This window comes from Bombus flavifrons, chromosome 9 (assembly GCF_040668555.2).
Source record: "Bombus flavifrons isolate JBK064 chromosome 9, iyBomFlav1_principal, whole genome shotgun sequence".
NCBI classification, from domain to species: Eukaryota; Metazoa; Arthropoda; class Insecta; order Hymenoptera; family Apidae; genus Bombus; species Bombus flavifrons.
The window spans coordinates 8,431,074-8,455,537 of NC_138450.1; the positions used below are offsets into that span (position 1 = coordinate 8,431,074).

At 37.2% G+C, this 24,464-nt stretch overlaps 1 protein-coding gene across 3 annotated transcripts; it reads left to right on the forward strand.

Annotated features, from left to right (window-relative positions):
• The first annotated feature begins 77 nt into the window (after nt 1–77).
• Nucleotides 78–18,800, forward strand: Dab (DAB adaptor protein). Of its 3 annotated transcripts, none has more exons than XM_069119705.1 (7): nt 78–1,057; nt 6,505–6,719; nt 7,015–7,158; nt 9,796–9,948; nt 10,401–10,649; nt 10,757–11,008; nt 11,292–18,800. In XM_069119705.1, the coding sequence occupies exons 1-7, from the start codon at nt 1,021–1,023 to the stop codon at nt 15,390–15,392; spliced, it is 5,151 nt and encodes a 1,716-aa protein (XP_068975806.1). In that variant the 5' UTR covers nt 78–1,020; the 3' UTR covers nt 15,393–18,800. The 3 variants fall into 3 exon arrangements, with proteins under 3 accessions (XP_068975806.1, XP_068975807.1, XP_068975808.1); XM_069119706.1 differs by having other exon boundaries at nt 6,505–6,677; XM_069119707.1 differs by lacking the exons at nt 78–1,057; nt 6,505–6,719; nt 7,015–7,158 and adding an exon at nt 9,321–9,617.
• Nucleotides 18,801–24,464: the final 5,664 nt, after the last annotated feature.

Genomic DNA, 24,464 nt, shown 5'->3' on the forward strand with positions numbered 1-24,464 from the left:
CATTTATCGACCTATCCCAAACAGTAATTACATATTACCACGCAATGACATGCTAATTTTTAATTTTCCGTCTTCCTTGCGCAACTGTAGCTGGCAACAGCCAACCATAGACGGAGAGGTATCACGAACGCCACGACATCATTTGCAGTTGCGCCACCCCGCAATGAAGGTTGTCACGAAGTATAAAAACAGCGTACCCATCGATATGTCCTCTCAGTCGATATCCAAATTGTGGGAAAAAAAGGAATAATCTAGTCGATATATATACAACTATAATTCGTTATCAGAAAAATCAACATTTGAAAAGTAGCTTCTCGCTTTCGGATAGTGAAAACACTAGGGGATGAAATAGAAGAGTGTAGATTCGGCGTGGAAAAGCGCGCATGAAGCGGGAAATGTTCTCTGTGGCCCCGAAGCGACGACGCCACGTACTAGATGGTATATTATTGATCAATAAGAGAGGCTAACATGGGTGACCCGTGCCGGCAGAGGCAGCTGTTACTTCCTCCGTATTTTTACACGACGCGCGTGTACCGCGAGAAACCGATCTTCGGACAGTGTCTAGACAAGTTCTCGGCGTTTTCCCTGCTTGTCTGGGACAAAGTGGACCGTGTTTCTGGACAAGAAGTACCGACCGTACGTGAAACGCGCCAGCCTCATACTCCTGTGGAAATACACGAATCGAAGGAGACAGAGGGAGTAACGGAAGAGTAACGGCCAGCCAGGATAGCTGAAGAGGCACAAGATAGGTCGCGGGGGTGAACGGGGAATAGGGTAGTGGGAGTGAACGGAGAGAGACAGACGGAGAAGGAGCGAACGAGTGGGAGAGCAACGGGAAGAAAGCGCGACAGAAGAGGAATCGCAGAAACAGAGGGAGAAAGAGACGTGTGAGCGACATGTGTCTGTGTTGAGAATTCCATCCACGATAGTACGGCGGCCGAGGGTGCGCCGAGAGAGAAGATCGGTAGCATTCTCCTCTCCTATATCCGATACTTTCTCGTCGCCTACACGGGACTATCGATGCAGACCTTACGGAAGAAAAACAGTCCGTGCAAGTGTGAGTAAAAAAAAAAAAAAGTAAGAAAAGAAAGGGAGAGAAAAAGAAAATAAAAGCCACCCCCGTAAACGAATTTACACAAGTTTCTTGTGGATACCATTAAACTCGTGCGGTATTGACGTCGTCCTGTGTATCTAGTGTATACATTGTGATATATGTATCGGCGAGTTATGTGGCCTCTGATAGTCTCAGCCTGTTTCGTGGGACCTTCGACGTTCTCGTAAGAATTACGTTGTGTGATATCACCCTGTAGATCGGTCAAAGGGAGCTTTGGAATATGGCTTCCCTATTCTGTAAGAGGGAGAAAGATGACGGTTGCTCGATTTGGGCCACACAGATTAATTTCGTACATGAATAACGTAGAATGTATTGAATAAATACGTGAGCCGCACAGTTCCGAAGGAGCTGATGGAATGCTGGGTGCTTTTGTTGGGGACGACACTGTTAATTTTGTGGTTTTCGCGCGAGCTTTCATTACAGACTTATAATTTACCGACCGTGGTAACGTAGTTTGTTGATTTGTTTGTTTGTACGTGGCACCGCTAATAGATGGCAGCACTACATATTTCGGACACCTCATATTAAGGATTATACTACTTCTGACAATTAGTTCTACGTGGCAACAATTTTGATCCTTCGCTTTAAATTCATTGAGTTTGAACATTCCAGATTCAAACGATAAGTGAATTGTATTAAACATGTATACTCAGGATATATTTATTGAAAATTTCAATGCGAAATCGAAATATAAGTTGAATGTACATAAAAATAAAGAGATTAGATAAAGATGAGTAACTCTTAAAATGTAACGTGACTTTTATGCTTGCTCGTTTTTATCTTTTAGTTAATAATGTTCTGTTTGAGTTAATATAGACATGTCCTATGCATACAAGTAAGAACGGAAATATAATAGATATAGAGTGTAACCGATAAATCACGTTTCCTTAAAGTAAAACTTGCTTTAGATAATTGTGGCTGACAATAGACAAGCTGTGACGTAATGTTTGGAAAAGGGAATATGTGAAATATTATCTAGTAAGAGTATCGTACATACAAATACCAATTTAATTAGAGAAAAATGTTATAAATATTACATTGTTAATACATATTATTAAGATTATTATTCATATAGTACACTATTATGTTAAATTTTGTATTAATATGACTGTAATAACCATTTATAAGAATTTTTCAAGATTGTTACATAACATTCGAATACATGTAAGTTCTTATACTTTTCAATGCCATGATTTTAGCAAATAAACAATGCTGAGTAACTATGTGCAATATGTGACTAACGAATTTTTCGAGTAAACGTCATCTTAATAACGTATGAGACTTATTAAAAGTTACTTAATAATCTATCTAAGAATTTCGGTAATTAAAATTAACGAAGGTTTTGGAGAGTAACTTGGTAATTTTAGAAGTTCTGTGTACACACACACACACACACGCGCGCGCAAAAGCACAGAATTTACTAGAAATTTTAGTTTACGTCCAACATGTTCGCACTTGATGCACATTCTGAATTGTCTGATGACAACTTAATAGAAGATTGAACGTACTAACTCAAATTAGTTCATCGTCTACAAAAGTAGCATTTTTAACATTCCTTGTTCCATTTCTATGTTTCTGATCTATGAAGTACTTTACCACTGAAATTACCACGTCAAGCAGTTTCCTGCGATATTTCTGTATCGACAAAACAATCGACGATGTTCCTGTGACATGTAAATCCAAAATATCTTCTTTGTGACGAGAGAAATTAAATTTCTATGGATCTGTTATTGGTTTATTTTAGCGTTCAATTTCGACCATAATTGAATCTCGAAGAATATCATGTACAAGAATAGAAGCTTGTTTACAGCGTATTAATTATTAGTTAAAATATTATACCTATCACTTCGAAAATGAAGAAACCTGAAGTTTTGTCATCAGCACTGTGTCATCTTCCGTTTTTCTCATCCAATATACTATAGTGAGCCATTATTTTATTTATAATACAATTATTTCCTATACAGGGTGGTTGGTAACTGTTGGTACAAGCGGAAAAGGTTTGATTCTACGCGAAAAAAGAAGTCGAAAATATAGAATAAAAATTTAAAAATTTAAAAAATTAAAAAAATGACGTCAATCGAGACAACGATCTACAGTGAGATCCGTTATAGCGAGACGTGATAAAGTGCACGCGTACCGAGCGAAAATTCAAAGTCGATTTTCTCGAAAACAAAGCCTCAAACGAAAAATTTTTATTCTATATTTTCGACTTCTTTTTTCGCGTAGAATCACCCCCTTTCCGCTTGTACCACCAGTTACCAACCACCCTGTATAATATAACTTGGCTTAGAAAATGAAATACAGGGGAAACTTCATGTAGTTCAACATATCTTGAGAAGCGAAGAAGAAGACTGAAAATTTGAACTAAGGAGAGCAGTTAGTTATTCACAAAGATAGAGAATCGTTCGAACAGTGGCACAATTTTAATCCGTTATAACTCTGTATGAATTAAAAATTATCCTACCTATGTCTTAAGCTATTTCTTGGTCAAAATATTCATCAGGCAATGATTTATGTTTTATTCTAATATTTGTTTTCTTGTTGTTTTATTTTAATTATCTGTAAAAAAGTCTTTAAAAATTCCTCGTAATGTCTTATAAAAGATCATTTGAATAATAGTTACCGCTATATATCGTCCAATTTCTAATTCCACCTCCAGTACTAAATTTATTATAGTAGAAGCTGATTAATTAGTATATAAACACAAGAATAAACGTAGCCACTGTAGGTACCTTATCGATTCGTCATTATTCTTTCCACCAATACCATCGCGTAGCATAATTGTGACTGTGGTAGTCTAATTAATTAGTGTATAAATACAACAATATATACAGCGTACAAATAGTTTTGTACCCTTAAGATGCATCTTAACGATCTATGTTATTCCCTCGACCAATACTTTTACTTGCTACGTATTACGTACTACAGTCGTGACAGCGATGAACTAATTAATTAGTATACAAATACGATAATAGATGCAGCGGTGTACAAATATTTTCGTAGTTACCGTATGAGTCTTATCGATCTATGATGCTATTCCTTCGATAAATATTTTGACGTACCATGACGCGGCATAGCTATGACAGCGACAGACTAACTAATTAGTATACAAATACCATAATAGATATAGCGGTGTACAAATATTTTTGTAGTTACCGTGTGCGCCTTATCGATCTACGATGTTACTCCTTCGATCAATATTTTGACGTACTATCACGTAGTATAGTTGTGACAGTGTTAGGCTAAATAGGCAGCGAGCATCGACTAAAACCAAGGACTGGAACGGGATACAAAGGGCGTACAAAGGTGACCGCGTTGAGGGGGTGGGAAGGGCATGAATTGGTTATCCGGATAGAAGCTCGAGTATCGACAGTTGGCGTTCTCCACTCCAGTCGCACGAGTACGTTCAAACAAATGCGCCGGTGTGCCTAGTGGCCATTAAAGTCGCGAGGGGTCGTGCAAAGTGTGCGTTAAAGAAGCTGTACGCGTTCATGTTAGAATGGGGTGTGCACGGACATTTCGATAAATTGTCTGTAGAAAGGCAAATCGAGGAGGTACGAGTGGCCAGAGATTAAGACTCGCGAGGGGATGCCTGGTTGATGATTGAAAGAGAGAATTTTCTATATGATGGTCGAGATGACTGTAGGGTAGCGATGGTGTATGTTTAATAGCAATTGAAAGCTGCCGAAAGCAGTTGTTTATTCGTTGGTGAAATGATAAAGCGATAGAGAATATATCAGGATATTTGAGAATTTTATGAGATGAGAACATATCTTATGAAATGAAACGAAGTATCAAAATTTATAAGAACGTTGTCGACTTTGATATTGTAGTTTCTGGATTTGATCGTTGCTATCGTTCGTAGTCGAAAACATTTTACGTTTTTTTTTTTTTTTTACAGAATAAGATGCATTTTTATATCTCGTTCTTAATACACCACTATCTGGAGGATGTAGTTTGAGACAGATAGAAATAAAACGACAAGTTTCAAGACATCCAGTTTTATAAAGTAAGATTACTTCACGATTAGAATTGAATCCAATAATTTGATATTTCGAAGCAAAGTGCCGAAATATCAGATAATTTAAAGATCACGACGAAAACGGACGAGAACGCGATTCCCCTCGTCTAATTTCGAATTAATCGTCAACGTTTTATTCTTAAATTCGTCGGCAACTGGCTGTATTATATAGGCTTAACGAGATCAATTTTCCAGCGGATAGAGGACGAAGAACCGTGCAACGACTAACAAAGTAACGCGAAATCTGTCGCGGTTGGTGCTCGTTTTAATATCCCTGCATGCGGTCTGGTTGAAGCCGGGACCAAGTTGAATACCGTACGACGTGATTCTATCGAATTATCGAACTCGAAACAGCGGGGATTCGAAACGATCCGTTGGCAATGGTTTCAAGCCTCTTGAACTTAATATCGATCGACCACACGATCAGTTCGCCCGGCGAAAGCATCAAACGAGAATCCTTTCGAGTATCCTTCGGATAAGCAATTTATTTCTCCTTCCTGTTACTCGCTTCTCCTTTTCTACGAATAATAATTCGATCTTCGAATCTTTGTTCATCAACATCGGTAGATGAAACGTTATTTAATAATTCTCGAGTGTGTAGGAAATTGCATAGGGTTGAAACACTGAGTATTACTACTTGTAATGAGAGGAGCAATTCTACTTTTGCGAATGATTTACGAAATCGTTTAGAAGGAAGTAGCGATTTAGATTCCTCGATAGGCTCGTTGGTAATTTACCGATCTAGATTCTCTTCCTTCTCTTATCGATGTTTATATTAATTAAAACTTTTGTTTTTATTTAATTTAGGATCGTTCGAAACGCTATTACTACTTATAGAGGGATAAGTATTTTCACTTTCGAAAATAAGTGAAAGCTTGTGGATTTTTCATTGGACGAGTAAAGCTCTTATATAAGTTGTCCTTTTTTCTCTATCGAAATTTATAAATTCGTTTCAATATTTCCTCTTTCATCGAGGTTAAAGTTCAAATATAGAATAAGTATTATTAGTATTTTTACCTTTTGGAGGAAGTATTTCTGTTTTCAGGGAAATAATTAACGAAATCTATTGCAAGCAATATTTTTCAACGGATGAATAAATAACGCTCTTACGATTGAATTCTTTCTTCTTATGGAAATTTTATTCAATGGAACTTTTTCATTTACTCGGCTTGGAGTTGAAATGCCGAGTATTACTACTTCTTATTCGAAAAATATTCCTGCTTGTTATTCGAGAAATATTTCCACTCTCTTAAATCGTAGCAGAGATTTATTACGAACGTTGTCCAATTTTCTTTCTTCATTTCTTAATTGGAAAAAACATTTATTTATTGAAACGATATAAATAATCTTGTTCGTGTTTGTTTCGCAGTCAAGAACGAACCAACCCGATTTCTTGGGGAGGGTGTGTCGTTCAAGGCGAAGCTGATTGGCATATTGGAAGTATCGGAAGCACGCGGGGACCGGATGTGCCAAGCAGCTTTGGCGGATCTGAAGATGGCGATTCGAGCTGCCGGTGAACACAAACAACGAATCGCCGTTCAGGTCAGCATCGATGGATTACGCTTGCGGGACGAGAAGTCTGGGGTAATGACTCTCAAAAATGACAACCATAACAAATTTCATAATAAAATAAATATCTAATAACAAATGATAAAAGTAAAATATTAATTCTTTAAAAAGAAATATTCGTCAAGGACTACATTTTTCAAAGATTGAATATTACATTTTTTTTAAAGTAACCAAATCTTTTAGCAGTGTTTTATTCAATTAAAATAAAATATTTTTGAAATTTTAGTAACAAAATATTTTTTTAGTTAGTTGTGTGTATATGTACATAAAATGGATAGTTTTTTACATGATCAAAATTTGTTTGTTCCAGGACTGTCTGTATCACCATCCTGTACATAAGATATCGTTCATCGCGCAGGACATGAGCGATTCGAGGGCTTTTGGATATATTTTTGGGTCACCAGACACGGGTCATCGTTTCTTTGGCATCAAGACGGATAAAGCAGCAAGTCAAGTAAGTTTTTCACAGTTTTCATCGATTGTATCTTATCTTCTATCGCGTTAATCAGAAAAATTATGAGATCTAAATATCGATCGTAAGAAGCTGATTTTGCTATTCCTTGTTTCGCTCGTTGGTAAGAACAACAGATTGCAGTTTGTGTATAATTCTGATCTTAATTTAATGTTTGAATAATAACTTTTATAAATGAAGTATAATAAGAGAATGGGAAACAGGTAAAATAAAATTTAGAAAAAGTGACAAGTTGGTGTATTACTCTTAAATCGTACTATCTCTTAAATGGTTAATTTATTGAAATTTATGAATTTTTACACATGTATACTATAAGTTCCTATCACGTTATAAACGTATTTTAATGCTACATTTCCTACTAGATTTTATAATTAGCAATATTATATTCATATCTCTCCTACAAGCAGAATTACAATTTTATTCTACTTATATCCTAATACCTTTGAAATATTTGCACTAATTATCTGCTAATGTACCTTATCGATTACTTTACCAACGAGTAATATGAAATTACTCGACTAGAAACAGTTAACTTTATGTACCCAATCAAAATGAAATTAATCAACAATTTTCTACGATCATTAAATTCGCTCTCCGGGAATCCTCAATTGCCGAGTTCAAGCTACTAAGAACAACGATGACTAAACGCTAACGTCTACGCTACGATAATTCGCGTTATACCTCACACAACGCACGTTCGTCGAAAGTTTAAAAAATTAAGAATAATTAGCGAACCACAGTCGACATAAAGAAACCGTTTAGTCTGTGTGATCGATAAAAAGCGAGAGGCGATGAACGCAAGAACAGCCAGGCATTATATCGTCACCGGCACGGATATTGCCTTTGAGAAACAACAAAAGAACAAGGTTGGTACGCGTTGATTCGATAGGAGAGCCGTTCGTGCGCGAGTACGATCCTTAAACGTGGGTCTACAACCGTGTCATTTATCGTGAACGATTCGCTTTGCCGAGGCAAGGGGATCTAAAATGATATTTGTCCAATCCGGAGAAGCAATATCGACCTCGGTAGCTCCGGTAATTCCGCAGGGGTATGTAAATAATTGCATTATAGGATTCAGTCTGCCGCCCTAACGATACACCGCGGGAGATTGTTGTTCGATTATACGCGATTCCCTTCGTACTTGTTCAAAGAGATTGCGATTTCTTCGTGGCCCTCGTTCTCTCTCTCTTTTTCATTTTTCCTCTTTTCTCTATTCCATTTTGCAATACGCCTCTTTTCACGCAGCTAGATGGGGATATATTTTTAAGATTTAGTAGATATATTTTTGAAACAGAGGAAAGTTTCAAAGGACAAAGCTGAATAGTACTATTAGGTTGGCAACTAAGTGATTGCGGATTTTATCGTTACCACCTAATGACAAAATCCGCAATCACTTAGTTGCCAACTCAATATATGAGCGATTCACAGGTCAACTCCACTCAGTGAAATTGTTGCTTGTATTACATACGATATGAATTGATGTCTACACAATCACATCAATTTTCTTCATTTTTGCTTTGTGCAGCAAACCGATTTGACAGATCGACTGGATTGACTGGAACGATTAGGATAGTTAGAAAAGAAGAAGGAAGAGGAAACTTCAATTGCATTAATGGAATTTTTGGGAATTTGAATGATTTTTTCGAAAGTATATTTGTTTGAATTGGGTATCTTTACACGTACCTTTCATTTGCATCTCTTTGATATAAGTTTCATTACTTACTTTGGTCGTCGGTAGTTATGGCGTTATTTTCTTATATCTACAAACTTAGTCGTACCCTCCCCAAGGATTTTAATAAGAGTTCAGGAGGTCTTTCACTATACTTCAAACATTTCTACGTTCGAATCTCAATGTTATTTGAAACGTCACTTTGGTTTCCCGATATTTCCAACAAGATGCGATCTTCTTTCGTGAACACCGTGAGTGTTCTACATTCTTTAATAAGCAAGAGCCTGTGGAATTCCATTATCTTCCCATTTCTTAAATTTCGTAGAAGAATTAATTTTTAATTGGGCTACAACGAAAATAGCAAAAGCTTTCGATGGATATCGCTACACGTAGTATACGCAGCTTCGCCTATTTCACTTGATTTAACGTAGGAAAAGGTCAAAGCAGTAGTCTAATTACGTATATTTTAGTGTTTAAAATATCGTGCTCGTAGTAATATTATTAGAACATTGTATGACGTTTACACGAAATTTCACCGATTAGAATGTTTAGCAATTAAACGGGTTAAAGGTTATCGATAGATGTAAGACAGAGAGAGAGAGGATGTGGCTGACCATGTGTCTAGACTGTAAGAGAGAGGAACACGTAATAGAAGGGGAATAGGCCATAAGTGACTGCGGACCGTGTATAGTCAGGCGCGTTTAGTATATCGGTATAACACAGGACGTAACTCTCAACTGTCCATTATTTCGAAGCGTGTTTGAATCGAAAGGTATTTCTAAAGTAATAAGAATTTGCTTTTGACATTTTTATATCGCGTCTCTGTTTTAGTTTTCAGTTGAAGCAAAATTGTTTGTTTTTATTAGCAAACTTTTGTACCTGGTTATATTAATGAAATACTTCAAGTTCCTGCATTGTAAAAGCATTTTTACTTAAAAATTTTATTGCAGGTGGTAATCGCGATGCGAGACTTGTTTCAAGTGGTGTTCGAGTTAAAAAAGAAGGAGATCGAGCTAACGAAGCAGCACTTAGAGCAGAACGCTATAAACGTTATTAAATTTCATACCACTGGCATCTTTGTCGAACCTACCCCTGACACTAAAGTAATTGTCATTTCCTTTTTAACTATATTTGTATTTCCACGGTCTTTTCAATAACAGTCGCTAGTTTTAAATGTTTAACTTATTATTTAATTTATTATATTTTAATTTATTTTATTATACGGTGATGTGCGAAAGTTTCGGGCCACTTCCTTGCTTATGTATATTTCGAGTATCTAAAAAAGCTATAACCAATATTTGGTATAAGATATAGCAAACGAACAGGATAACAAATTAACATTGTTATGCTGTTATATAATACTAAAGTTGTGTATAGTATATGATTATATTCTGATGCTAAAGTTAAAATTCTTTAAAATGTCACGTTTGAAATATAAAGTGAAAAACTGATCTGGCTGGAAATTTATGCACCCCATTTTGTAACATGTAAAATATACAATTTTAGAACAATTTCATTATTAAATATTTAATATTGTTAAATCGTTTTACGACAGGGTGCAGCAGGATCAGAGTCCTCTCTTCTTCGGGTAAGGAATGCTAATTCGGAGGCGGATAAGTCAACTGATAAACGAAACGAGCCTCAAAGTGGCGTTATTAGGGATTTATTAGATATACAATTCGAATTGGACTCTCTGCAGCAAGGTATCCATCACATGGACAAAATTACCCCTGAAAATCCACCACCTTCCGCTGACGATCTCTTTGAAACCGATCCATTCGGTGATTCTTTCGCGAATATGAAGGTATGTAAAAAATTAGTCAGCTTTAATATCTAGAATGCTCTTATTTTTTCAATTATTTCATTAAAATAATATGTTTTGTTTAAAACATTCTTTGTGTATTTTTGTAGCTCGAAGATACTGTACGAGCAATTCTACCACCACCACCATCATCCTCTAAAAGAGGCCACCTAGAGCGACAACAAACGGTTCCAGGCACCCAATCGTCGATCACGTCGAGTCCAGCGACCACTCTGACTAGCAAGACCCCTCCACTTCAAAGTACAATTCAGTGGTTCGACAAAGAAACCGAGAATCTCTTTAGTGACAGTGAGCTCACCAGCTCGGCTAAAAATACGCCGGTTAAAAAGGAAGTGGAAGAGGTAAATATTTATTATATATACATTAATATTATAGTGGTTTTAGGGAGAATAAATTATTTCGAATATTTTAACTCGGACTGTAAATAATATAATTATTCTCTAAGTTCTCTAAGTTAAAACTGTTCATTTTTTGAAAACATTAAGGAGACAGGCTGCTCTATTACTATATGATCGGTCACAATTATCGATTTTGATTCATGAAGTCTTTCCAAACTGTCTATCGACTCTCTGTCATTTTATTTAAGTTTTTAATTAAATACTTTGTATTTGACAATTGTTACAGACCCAAGCCAAGAGCCCACAAATAGACGTGTTCACGGAGTTGGATCCGCTAGGAACCGGTTTAATAAAACCTTACGTAGACAAGAAGGACTTCTTCCAGCACCTGAAGAATCCTCCCAAGAAAGTGTTAAAAGATTTAGTGTCTACTAATTCGGCAGACACGTTCCCAACGAACTTTAACGTCCTCTCAGAACCCATAGAGTCAGTGAAACCACGAAACGACATAGTTCCCAAAGAAAATCAATTCGAGGACACAAACTTTGCGAATTTCGATCGATTCGACGAAAACGAGGCGATTCAATCAGTTTTCACGCGCAGTGATTCGTCCAGAAAATCAGATATGACGCCTAGAACGACTCATCATCAACCCCTTTCTGTGTCTTTGCCTCCTGAAGACTCTTCTACCTCGAAATCCTCTGTAATCTCGACTATTCCCACTTCCGCAGGCGTTTCTCTGCTCGGTAGAATAGACAAAGACTCCACAGAATCCGCGCATGGCTTGGTAAAGCTCCCCAGTCCCATAAAAACTACGCGCCAGAAAGAATTTGACATTGATATCACCGGCAGCAAAGTACCATCTATGGACAAACCGTTCCCAGTAGATTTCTCGACAGTCAGCGATTCACCAGCATCTCCACTAAAGTCTTGTCCCTCCGACGCCAATTCCAGACTATCCACTTCGTCCGCGGAACTGGAACTCGTACCTGAACCTCCTCCTCGAGGAATCGCTAACATTCTAATCAACCCTCCTCCTCTGCCACCGAAGAAGCAGGGCGTCAGGGGTGTTGTAAAACCTCCTCCAAGGCCGCCGCACACAGATACATACTTCCACTACGATTTCCCTGAAAGAGAACCCGTGGCGACAGGCGACAGGAACGTGAGTCCGTCGAGGGACGCGAAGAGTCAGTCAGATGACAATTTCAGTCCGCCCGTTCAGTTGTCTAGCAAATCGGATTTGATAAGCGTAATGACCACGTCAGCGTTCGAGGACTCGTTTAGTTCTATGGTACCCACCACGAATTTGTCCTCGTTTTTCACTTCCACTTCCAGTTCGACGACTGGACCCAAAAAGACGAAACCTTCGTTGGATATCACTCTAAGCCAATTAACGTCTGCCAATTTAGATGAATTGGCGAGCAGTTTAGGGATGACTGTAAAGGAGTTGACTAGTCTAACTCTTCAGCAGTTGACTGAGTGCTTGGCCACTCTCTCAGCCAAGGAAGCTGCTGCCAGCGATAGCGAGGAACCAGTTCCTATAAAGCAAGAGCAAGTCAGTACTGTGCAAGCACAACCTGTATCTAGCATGGTGCAACCGAAGCCGTTCAACGAGCCACAGCTTTTTACTAAAACGAACATCGACCAGGAGACCAAGCAGGATGCTACTTACGATAAGTACGCTGTTTTTAGAGAACTGTTGGAGCTGGAACAGATGGAGAAGAACGAAGAGAACGTCATGAAAGAATTCGCGGAGGAAGAGGAAGCGACAAAAGAGGAGTTTGAATTAGTTAGTCAGCATCAAGAAACTAGCGAAGAGATCAGATCAGAAACTTTGGCTACTTTGGTAAATCTAACGGTGAAACTTCCGCCTAGTAACGAGGATCTGACTAAGGAAGAACAAATTGAGGCAAAGTCTGAAGACACGACTGAACTTTCTTCGAGTTTGACATTTGAAAAGATTCAGTCAATTGAACTAGAAAGTAAAACAGAACCAGTGACAGAGCCTGAAGTACCGACAGATTTATTGACGAAACAAGAAGAAGAGGAATCTGACAAAACGAAAGCTATAATCGACATTGAGGAGAGAACAGAACCCGAGCCTATTGACAAACCTAGCGAATCCAACGAGGATTCTGATAAACCAGAAACAAAAGAAACAACTACAGAAGAGGGTAATGGGCCCTTGGTTGAAGTAAATAAAGTTGAGGTAAAGTCTTCTGTATCTATTTCCAGCGACAAATACGCGGCTTTACGTGAGATTATAGGCGAACCAGAACCACCAGTCAAACAACTTGACGAAGACACACCGAATTCCACTAGAATGTCTCCTGTGATTCAATTATCGACCCAGCAAAAGACTTCAGCCGAAGTGGAGTTGCTAAATCTATTTTCTGACACGCCTCCACCTTCCAGTCCTAAAAAGCAGTCTAAAAATGAGGAAGACTCGAGTTCTATGGGGATGGATATTTTTGAAGAGATTAAAATGTTAAGCAGCAGTGGACACGCACCGAAAACCAAGTCTCTAATTCCTGAAGACATCTTCTGCCCATTTACAGAATTAAAACCAGAAAGAGACGAAAGTAAAGATGATAGCAGTTGGACGAAGTTCGATACAGGTCTCTTCGTTTCAGATAGACCCCCTTCTGACTGTCCTCCTTCGATTAGTAGAACTTCGCCGTGGTCCCCTGATGGAAAAGAGTTCCAGAGAGAAGCGTCTTTCAAAGGAAGCATGTACCAACAATCAGGCGACAGTGATAATGAGTGGAAAGACGAGGAAGAGAGCGAAGAGAGCAATGGAAGGGTACGAGATGGCAGATTTAGATGTAGCCACTATCCAAGATTCGATGCTCCTTTTGGCGATAGGAGCTTCTACGAGGAAACAGGTGGTCCGGGGAGCAAACGAGACAGAGGCTTCCGGGATAAGATGATGGACAAGCCTCGCGATTCTGCGTGGATCAAGAATTCCGGACACAGGCCTCGTGACTCTTCTCCGTGGCACGATGAGAGTCAATGGGAGAAAGAGCCCAAGCATTATCCTCATAGAAAGATGCAGTATAAGGACGAAGAAGAACACTATGAGGGTCATTGGAAATGCAGATCGAAGCCTCAACGTTGGAATTGGCCACACGAGCATGGACCCTTTTATGACGAGGAAAGAAAAAGGAAAATGATGCTGTGGAAGGAAGATAGGTTTGGCAGCCAAGAAAGTATGGGATACGACGATGACGATAGGTGGTCCAGAAGGAAATATGAGAGAAGACGATGGGATGAGGATGCCAGATTTTGGAGTAGGAGATCAACGGGTCCACCAGATTCTGACTATCCTAGTAGAGAAAGCTACTATTACTATAGAGAAAGCAGGGAACGACCACACGATTATCCTTCAGCTTGGAACGAAGACTATGGCTCCGATAGACCAGGAGACGATTCCCCAAGGTATAATCAATCAGGTAGAAAGCGACACTGGCCGAAGAGGCCAAATAGTGCAAACGAGGGACGCAACGCTGACATGGTCTACCCTGAATCCCGAGGAAAATTCGGCACCTCCAGGTCCGAGTGCAATGATAATGACTCTGATCCATATGTAAGATCTTCGCAACGTTCCAGGAGTCGTCAAAGTTATTGGGGTAGCGATCAGGAGTATGACAGCTGGGCGGATAGACCTTATTGGTCCGAGGAACTAGATACCAAGAGTGAGACTCTTCATCGAAAGAGAATACCCAGGCACAAACCTCGCCAGCCTCACACAAAGACCCAGAGTCCATTTGAGGACGATTTTGCCCAAACTGTAGAACACGTGGACCCCTCTACCGTGGAATCTCTGGCTACAGCGGAGCCACGAATCCGTTCTGAAGGCAGTGACCGGAAACCATCACCACAGAGTCCTTCGTTTACGACGAGGTATCCGAAGGCTCCCAGGAGAGCGATGGGTATGGACGAGGTCTACAGCAAAAGATCTAGTTACTTCGAAGATGATTTACCCTTCGCGGCTACTGGCATGGGCGATTCGCCCGATAGACAAAGGCTTCCTTCTGACCAAAAAGCCACGCCTGAAGAGCTTCCTTGTGAATCTAAAGATGCTCATCAGACGACTGATGATTTTGTATCAGGGGACGGCAGCCGTGATTCTTTCTTCAATGGGCACTTGAGATACGACGACGATGCGTTCGCTTTTAAGTCAGAAATGGAAGACAACGTCTCTGAACATAGAGCGACCACTTTACCTTTGAAGAATCATGGTCGACAAGGAAAGTACTCTGCTGGAAGTAATAATAATAATAATAACAATAAGTCGAGGAACGATCAGCATATTAGGAAGTCAGAATCGGTGAATATATTTGTCAGGGAGAACGATCCGTTCGGGGATGACGATTTCTTCGATTGATGGGTCGTTAGAGAGGTGTTTTACCTTAATAAGCACGGTGCTGGACATTTCGATGAGGTTTCACGCGTCAGTTCCGGGTTTTCGGAGATGGTGCCGGGGTGATTCGACGAGGTGCGTTTACTTTATCTGTACAAGAACGTACCGGGCTTTGAGCTGTCATTGCTCTATTTAGTCCTCGACTTAGAGATGGACTGTTATCGCGTACCATCTATGTTTTTTTTTTTTTTTTTGATTGGGTTTAGACTATCATGGAGGCAGTAAGCGTTGGTAGACGAAGATTATTAAGCGATAATAGGACTTGAATATGGCGTTCCGTTGTTTAAAATTGTGGAGAGTTTAGTAAAGGTTGAATTCGAGTACTCGTGATGAGGTAATAAAATAAGGGTTAGTAAATGATTTTTGCATTTACCTTTTTTCATTTTTTGGATATTTATATCTTACAAAGGTTAATAGAAGATTATTTTAGGTTTCAATTGAGAAATTTTTTGTAACTCCAATCGATTGTAGATGATAATAAGAATCACGTGTGTTGGTCAATGACATTGGATAAATTCTACTCGCTATTTATTAATTTCTAATCCCATACTAAAAAGAAGTGCCGGATCAAGAGATGACCCAGGTAGCAACTTAACATGAAACCTCTTTTTGTTTATTGCATCAACAGTACAGAATTACAGTAAAAGATACATTCCAAATAAAAATATTTTTATCACGTCGTATCCATCCAGAAAGTTTCTAAATGCGTATAAAGAAAATTTATTTCTTAGAATTCCAAAATCGTATCCTTCGACTTTGAAGTTCAAATTCGTTTAAAAATTAATATATAGAAAAGGTATTTTTAAACGATTAATACTTATTGCCTCCATTATAGCTGACTATATGTTGTTTAGTTGAGATTTATTATTATATAGTGCGAATGTGAACTAGAAATGATTGAAAGTGACATAAACGCGTTCTTTTATGGTTGATGCACTATTAGGTCCATCGGTGAAGAGGATTTGTCTTAACGTATCGATAGCGAGATATCGATGGGGTACGAGCTACGTACCGACTGCTAGTCATTGTTTTAATAAATTTGTACATAATGTTATATCGGCGTTAGCGCGAAATTGATTCGTCGATCGGGGTCTGTATATGTGCGGTACAGTTTGTATGGCCAATTGTTCGCCGTAATCTTGACGCGTGCTTTCAATTCCTGATCATCGGTCCATAGAGTGTAATTATGCTTAGGTTCGAAGTAAAGTGGGATGCTCCGTAAAGTTTATGTTAAACGTTAATTTACAATATTTTTATTTACTCGATGTGAAATTATGCATTTTCAGATATTCCATGATCGAATGGTAATTTTCATCGTAGATGGCTCACGACAGTCTCAGTTAGTTTACTTAATTTTTATAGAGTGTTTTATCTTAATTTGTATTCTGCATTTGAAGTGATATCAAGTCTATCACATGATAAAATACATAATTTTAACAATGAAACAGAGACTGTTGTGATTCAATGACGTTTATGAGACTGACGTTTATAATGATTAATAATTTGATCGTAAGACGAATATTAATATCTTAGTAAGATGGGAATTGAACGTTTTTTGGACAAAGACTATCATCTCGTTTTGTGTGCCAGCGAAATTATATTAATTCTGTTAATCGAATTTGCGTCACGTTTAATGAAAGAATTAGGCAACCAAGCTTTTCTTCGTTTCATGAGTTAATTAATATTTTTTATGGTGGTAAATGAAACATTCTGTTTTATTTATATTTTTATAAAATCTTCCAAAATTTTCTTATGAGCATTCCACTTTTTTTTACAACTGATTGTGATATTCAATCACGTTTTTGTTTTGTTCGTTTCATACGATCACGATGCTAGTCATGTCCGAGTGAGTTAGGGTTATTATATAGAGAATATAGGCTTGATCGTCAATAGTTATTGCAATTGAAATGGTTAGACACCTTTCAATTTGTATTTTGTTCTTTTGCATTTCTTCTTAAAGCAAAATTTAACTAATTATTTTGGTTCACACACTTTCATGCTCTGTACTCGAAACTTTATTTGCTATAACGAATTAGTAATTACATCCTTTTCGATACAAGTAAAACAAAAGACATTTTGATTAAATTCTAAGAATACGTTTCAATATTATTCGTGTAAATATTTTATTTACCTGTATTCCAATGTTATTAATAATTTATTTGAACATTTTATTTATACTTTTATACATTTTACAAAGTATCCATGTTCAAAGAAACTATATATTCTATAATTAATGGCTATAATGAAATTTAGAATAATATTTTCGTGAATTACATTCGTTTTTGGGTTACATCATTTCAAAATTACAAAAATATTGAAAAACATTTTCAGAGAATATCGAAGTAATTTTTCGACAAAATGCCTAACAATTTCAGATGCAATAGCTTCAACAATGAACGCCTGAGAAGATCTCATTCGATAGTTAGATTGTTCGGAACGTTGGAGAATGAAAATGTGACTTTTATACGTTTTTTGACTGGAACGATCATCGTTCGTATGTCGAATCGATACCGTATTAAGGACAAAGTAGATTCGATGATCGATTGTCGATCGAAGACGAAGAAATGGGGAAAAAGGAGAAAAGACGAAATGAAGAAAATCTCCGTCAGTCTAGATAGTTTACAATTGCAATTTATTTACAACAAATAGAATCAATCTTAAATGATCTTTTATTTATTGTTTATTTGCAATAGAAAAATTGTATATGTACTTTTATATTTTATATTTATTTCAATTATTTATACGTAGATAGATGTTGATAATTTATGGTGAATGCATTTAACGCTTGAAACGACGAATTATTCATTATTTATTTAATTTATTAATGGAACCTTGGATCTGTTTAAGGATATAAATTATAGTCAGAGCTTTACTGACAATAATATAGCTTGCATGCAATTCCACTCACCGAATATGAAACGATGAATTTCTGTTTCATCATTTGTGTATCTCGTGAAGAATTCAAACGTCAAAAGATGAGAAATTTATTTTAATTTACACAAATATGTTTACCGATATAACGATGCTTATTAAAAAGAATGGGACAAATTGTGCGAATTTGTAATTAAAAGTGTAACATGCGTATTGCAATTAACCAAAGCTAAAGATTTTTTTACGTAGCATTCGCAACGTTATTCGCTTTATTAAAGCAAACGGAGAACCGTCAATGGCAATAATTGTGTTAAAGCGTAGATTGTAATAACGTGATTTTGAATTTTGAATTATAACGCGGCTTAATTGAATGAAAAAAAAAAAAAAAAAAAATTAATGTTCGACGTTATTAACTATTAACCCTTGTGTGAGCAACCGGGTAGTCATTTTTATAATTCTTTAAATAAATTTCCATGTTCTTATGAAGATATCACAAAATATCATTATACATCTCCGAGTCTCCATGTGTTGGGCACTTTTATATCGAGTTGTATGTTTCGAAATAAACTTTCATAAAAAATATTGCAGATATTAAAGCTTCAACTTGCTTATATATTTCTTTGTCTAACACTTTTTGTTTGGAGAATTATAGAAATTTGTAAAATTTTTATTTTACCGAATCGACGTAAAATTTATAAAAGATCTCTTAAATATCAAAGCTTCGAATCTATTTCTACACTTGTGCTAAACATAAGCGCTATTAACGAAGAATTACGTTCGCTGGAGAACTTCTTTGCCAAATTTTCATTCGTAAATCATCTTAATTGCGATCTATCCTACATGGACATTCGAGTATTCTGAGTTATTGGACAAGCGTGTATTACAAGTAGACCACGAATGTTTATGCGAATTTATATTTCTATGAACGTAACTAAAGAAACGAAATTCAGGTGGAAATTCCTTTCACACTTAGAATATCACAATAAATACTTCGAATATAACACGGTCTATTTGTAAGTTTAATGCTTTGGCTCTATTGTAAATTTAATTAGTTTGTTTCAAAAACGAAAATGGAAGCAACGTCTAACTAATAAACGTTTGGATTAATTTCTTGATACTTCTATAAGAACATACGGTATCCTGTTATAAAGAAAATGTGGGAATGAATGCCTGATAAATCACACAAGGATTAAAAGACGATAAAAGGAGAGAAACCACTGTAAAACACAAGGAATATATACCTCCAATGTGTTGCATTGCACGCAACTTCACCACTAACATCGTTTCAACCACCACGAAATTTCTACACCCACGAGAATAAGAATTCGTACTTTCTTCGATAATAATAGTAACATCTGTGCAATATATCACGACCACTGAAAACACTATTCAGGGATTTTAGCTAACAAAGTACTTAAGCAAATATGTAAAACCTTTTTACACGGTGAAAAGGTATGAATGATTTGCTACGAGGAAAAAGACTACGATTTTACATGAACGTAGTTAATACATTATACAAGATAACATTTAAAATGAAAGACAAGGAAGAAGGGAAAAAATTTACGACGAAGATAAAACTATACCAAACGCTTGATTTTTACGATAAAAGAGGAATTATTTGAAACTTGTAATTGAATAGAGCAAGTGAGTATATATATATATATATATTTCTGTCTGGACGTGTAAGTGATTAGCGAAAACGGAAAGTTCCATAAGCAGGACGAAGGACACGAATAATAAGCGTAAATAGTGTAACAATTATGAAATGCAAAGAAAGGGGAATAAGAAACTAATTTGACGACGTTTAGAACACAGTACTCCGCATCGCTATAATAAAATACGATAATACATTGGTGACTTTATGTATGCGCTATTAATCGTGGGATATTGTCATGTTTTTAATACGACCAGATATCGCGATGACGATTTATTCCGTGCATTATTGTCAGTCTCCCGGTGAACACGAGTCGCAGTACCACACTAAAACGAACGGAACCGTTCGAATAAATTTTCACTTTAAAAATGTTGGAACAGAATAAATTTCTTTTGGAAGAAACCTACTATGACTCTTTGATCGTTTGCATGCGACACATTCGTATTCCATCTTCGTTTCTAGGAAGGCTAGTTCTAGTAAGTATAGTTTCGTGCTATTCTTTTATTTTTTTTTCTTTTTTTTTTTGATGATTTGTGAATTATTTCCTGACGTTATTTGTATCAAGTGATGTAAAATTTCTTGATAGCGTTGTATGTATAACTCTCCTTTCAGAAAAATGATCGTTAACGATAAAATAATTTTGAAACGATATACGTATACGTATAGGCAATCTTTGTATTTAGATGCACAGTGAATATTAAATTTTTCTAGGGATAACGATAACGGTAATGAAATTTAAGATGTTATTTTTATTACCTTCGTATTGTATGAGAAATTATGTTTTGAAATTTACGAGGTATATTTTATCTTTCCTTTTTATACATGAAATTATATTGTTCTAATGCAAAACGTGTATTAAATCAACTTCGATTTCTCAAATCCCATAGTATATTACAGAAAAACGTTTCGCGAAAATATACGAAATTAATAAACAGCGGACGATATCTTATCAATTCTTGTAGAAATACTCGCCGATCGAGAATATACGCTGAAGAGAAACACGAAAAAAGGGGAGAAATTCTGGCATTTTTTATGTTCAGTATTAACGTTCAATTTAAACTAAAATAGAATTCTCGATCGAAATGAAATTTTTGATTCACTAAAAGATCTCGACTACTCGTAAAATTTCTATGAAACTACCACCCCGTCTGTCGTTACAGCGTTAAAATAACTAAAATCCAAACTCAGGACGATGAAACCAGAGAACATTAAAAAACAACGATTTGTTGGCGAGTTAAATCGATATCGGTGGACTCGTGCCATCGTAAACACTGTAAAAACCTGCAGGATCTCGAAGACCTCCACCACGGGGTCTCTCTTTGTTGCGATCGGCAGCGGTGGTGGCTGCGGAGGCGCCTCCTCCGCCCCTATCGCATCGAAACGGGTGGAGATCCCTCGGTTAGCGTGCTCCCCGTTCCTTGATTTGGCCGAGCACAATGCACAATAAAAGAGCATTAGATCGTCGGCTTTGTCGAGCGGTTGCACGACTTCTCGTAACAATGGCGTGGCCCCCACTCGGCCCGAGCACTCGAAACACCTGGCAAACAAGGAAACAATGCGCACGAGCCGCACTTCGACGGGATTTCGCGCATTTGGGGTGCGCGCATGCTAACAAATTATCACTCCCTCTGTCACTTTTCGTTCTCTTTATCTCTCTCTCCTTCTTTCTCTCTGCCGATTTTCTTTCTTCTTTTCTCTTCGCGTCTTTCACGCACCCTCGCATGCTACCAACCACTGCCACCTTCGTGCACACCGCCGCGAAATAATTTTCTTGCTCGCGATTACGCAGCAACCTCGTGTCAATCACAGATTTGACGATGACCGCCATCAACGTGACGCGATGATACAGACGGGTATATTTGTTGGGAAGAATATACAGTAGAACGTCGCTTATTCGAACAGGTTGACGGACGAGGCAGTTGAGACGATAGAGGTTGAGAGTTAACTTGCTTGTACGAAGCAAGTGCGGATAAACGAGCATCTACTGTTCCAATTTTCACTTCATTGGTATGATGTTCTTAAATTCGTCAATATCGTTCTAGTATATAGATCGTTAATAGCTTGCTAATCTAGCAGTACGATTTTAACTTTTGATTCATCGATATATCAGATTCGAAGACGAACTGTATTTTTCAATTTCTGATTTGTTAATTCAATTTTCTACTCGTCAGTATTCGTTCAATTTGTAATTCAACGATGGACAGCGTATTTTTATTGAAATTCGTATTTTCGTAAATCTAATTAAACTGATGGAATTTCAGTAGAAATTTAGTTTCTCCGCAGAATATTAGAATAAGCGCAATACATCTTAGACATTTCGTCTATTTTCGCGTAATACGTAGAATTTGTGCGTTTTTGTTACTTTGAATTTCCCACAAACGCATACAAACTTGCAGTCCATTTCTAATCCACCAATTTTCCCACAAATTTTAACACATCGGTGCAATTGTAATTTTTAATTCATTAATATTGCATCCATTTTCAATTCGACATAAACTCTTTAAACTTAATTTATTTTTCCATCTACCAACGTTTCCTTAACTCTTAACTCGCAATTATTACTTGTGCTATTATTTTCATCCGATTCTTCCTCTCATGCTACCCAGCTTTCATTTCAAACGTTAATTCCTAATCAAAGAGGAACGTTTTCACACAAATGAAAAACAAAAAAAAAAAAAAAGAAAAAAAAGGAAAAAGAAAAGAAAAGAAGGGAAGAGTAAAGTGCATTCCCTTTGACATAATACTAGCCGTTGACCTATCGTTGTAAAACATCGAGCGGAAGGTGACGCAACGAGGGCGAGAAAAAAGGGAAGAAAGAAGAAAATCAACCCGCATGTGCTCGGACGCACTTGAAAACGAAAAGTACTTTTGGACCAAGAGCGATATGGAGGCGGTATACGTCGGAGAACGTGAAGAGTGTACCGAGGGTGCGTGAACTATAAAATGCACCGGCTATACACGTTCCCTCTTTCGACAAATGTAGCTCTGAAAAGCTACGAGAAATGTTTATAATTGGGATCGTTGGCCCGTTGCGCTCTCTTTTCTTGATACCCAACCGTGTACAATCGCATGCACGCGAATAACGTTGGCATATTTTATGCCATACTATCCGAATGTGTATTATGACGATTTTAAAGGATTGATATATTTTTGAAAAATTTTTTTCTCATAGGTGTTGTGAACAGCTTCTAACTTGGGAGATGAAAATGAAAACATGCGAAGAACATTATCATCCGGAAATATGTGGATATATTGGCAGATTTGTAAAAGGAGTATATACGAATTTTATCGAATTTACAAATTAACGAGAGAGACTAAAAGAAAATAAACCCTGTCTTTAGACGTGTGTGTTATTTTCGTATCGCTTTGCTACAAACGTACAGTCTTTCAGATTTTGTTTCATTTATTAAATCATTTATATAGTAACAATTAATTTGATGTGATATTTTCTCTGTCAAGATGTTTCTACAATTGAAAAACATGAAAATGTAGTTTTAAAAATTCTCCACTAGATTGTGAGGAGGGATGGGAAATTCAGACTTATCTTAGAAACGAGTTAATAACGAATTAATCACTAAAAAGCATTGATATATCTCGCGTAATTAATAGATCGTGAAACAAACCTTCTTTCATACAGCCAAATCGTTTATTCCCGGGGAAAAAATCAGAATCGTCGTTTCTTCGAAAATATTCTCCGATGTGAAATATCTTCAAAAGCGGGAATTTTAAAAGAAGCTTCAGTTCGTCGAGGCGCAACGCGACACTACATTAATAACAATTTCATTACGCGCGGGATTGAAAGCAAGAGGACTGGGCGAAGGTGCTCGAAGCTTCGGTCACGAGAGCACAGAGCGGCTGAAATTTGAAATTCAATCGCATGCAAATTTCTCCGACGAGGGAAGACACTTACGGCTAACCGGCGAACAAGATCGAGGATTCGTCGCTTAGCGTGCTGTAAACACTCGTCCCTTTTTACCAGGCTTATGAAATATTGATAGGCCTCCATTTGGTGTGCACGTGCGCGCGCGCGCGCTCGCCAGTGAAACGAGCGTCGCTTCGATGACGTTAACGATGTCGCCGGCTCAAGAGTAAAAACGACACGGCGGAAACGCGTTGGAATTTCAAAACAGATCGCCTCGTTCCAGCTTCGAATTATCGCGAGTCTAGAGAAATTATACGATGGAAAAATGGTAATACAGAATTAACGATTTTGTATATTTTTTTCTTTTTTTTTTTAAGAATGTGTAATAACTTAGCACGGAGGAGATATAGATCTAGATTTTAATTGGGTCGAAATTTGATGTAAGATTATATTTTTTAGGATTTTTTAGCATATCTATAGAGTTTGCCTATTGTTTTTGAGAAATTTGAAATACAAAAAATTAGACTATTAAATATTATTATTGTTAGCGTAATTAAACCATTTGAGGAAGATGTATATTTTTTGTGGTAGGACTAAAGTAAGTTGCTATACATTTTTGAGTATCGTTACATGTTCTTAAAGTACCTAT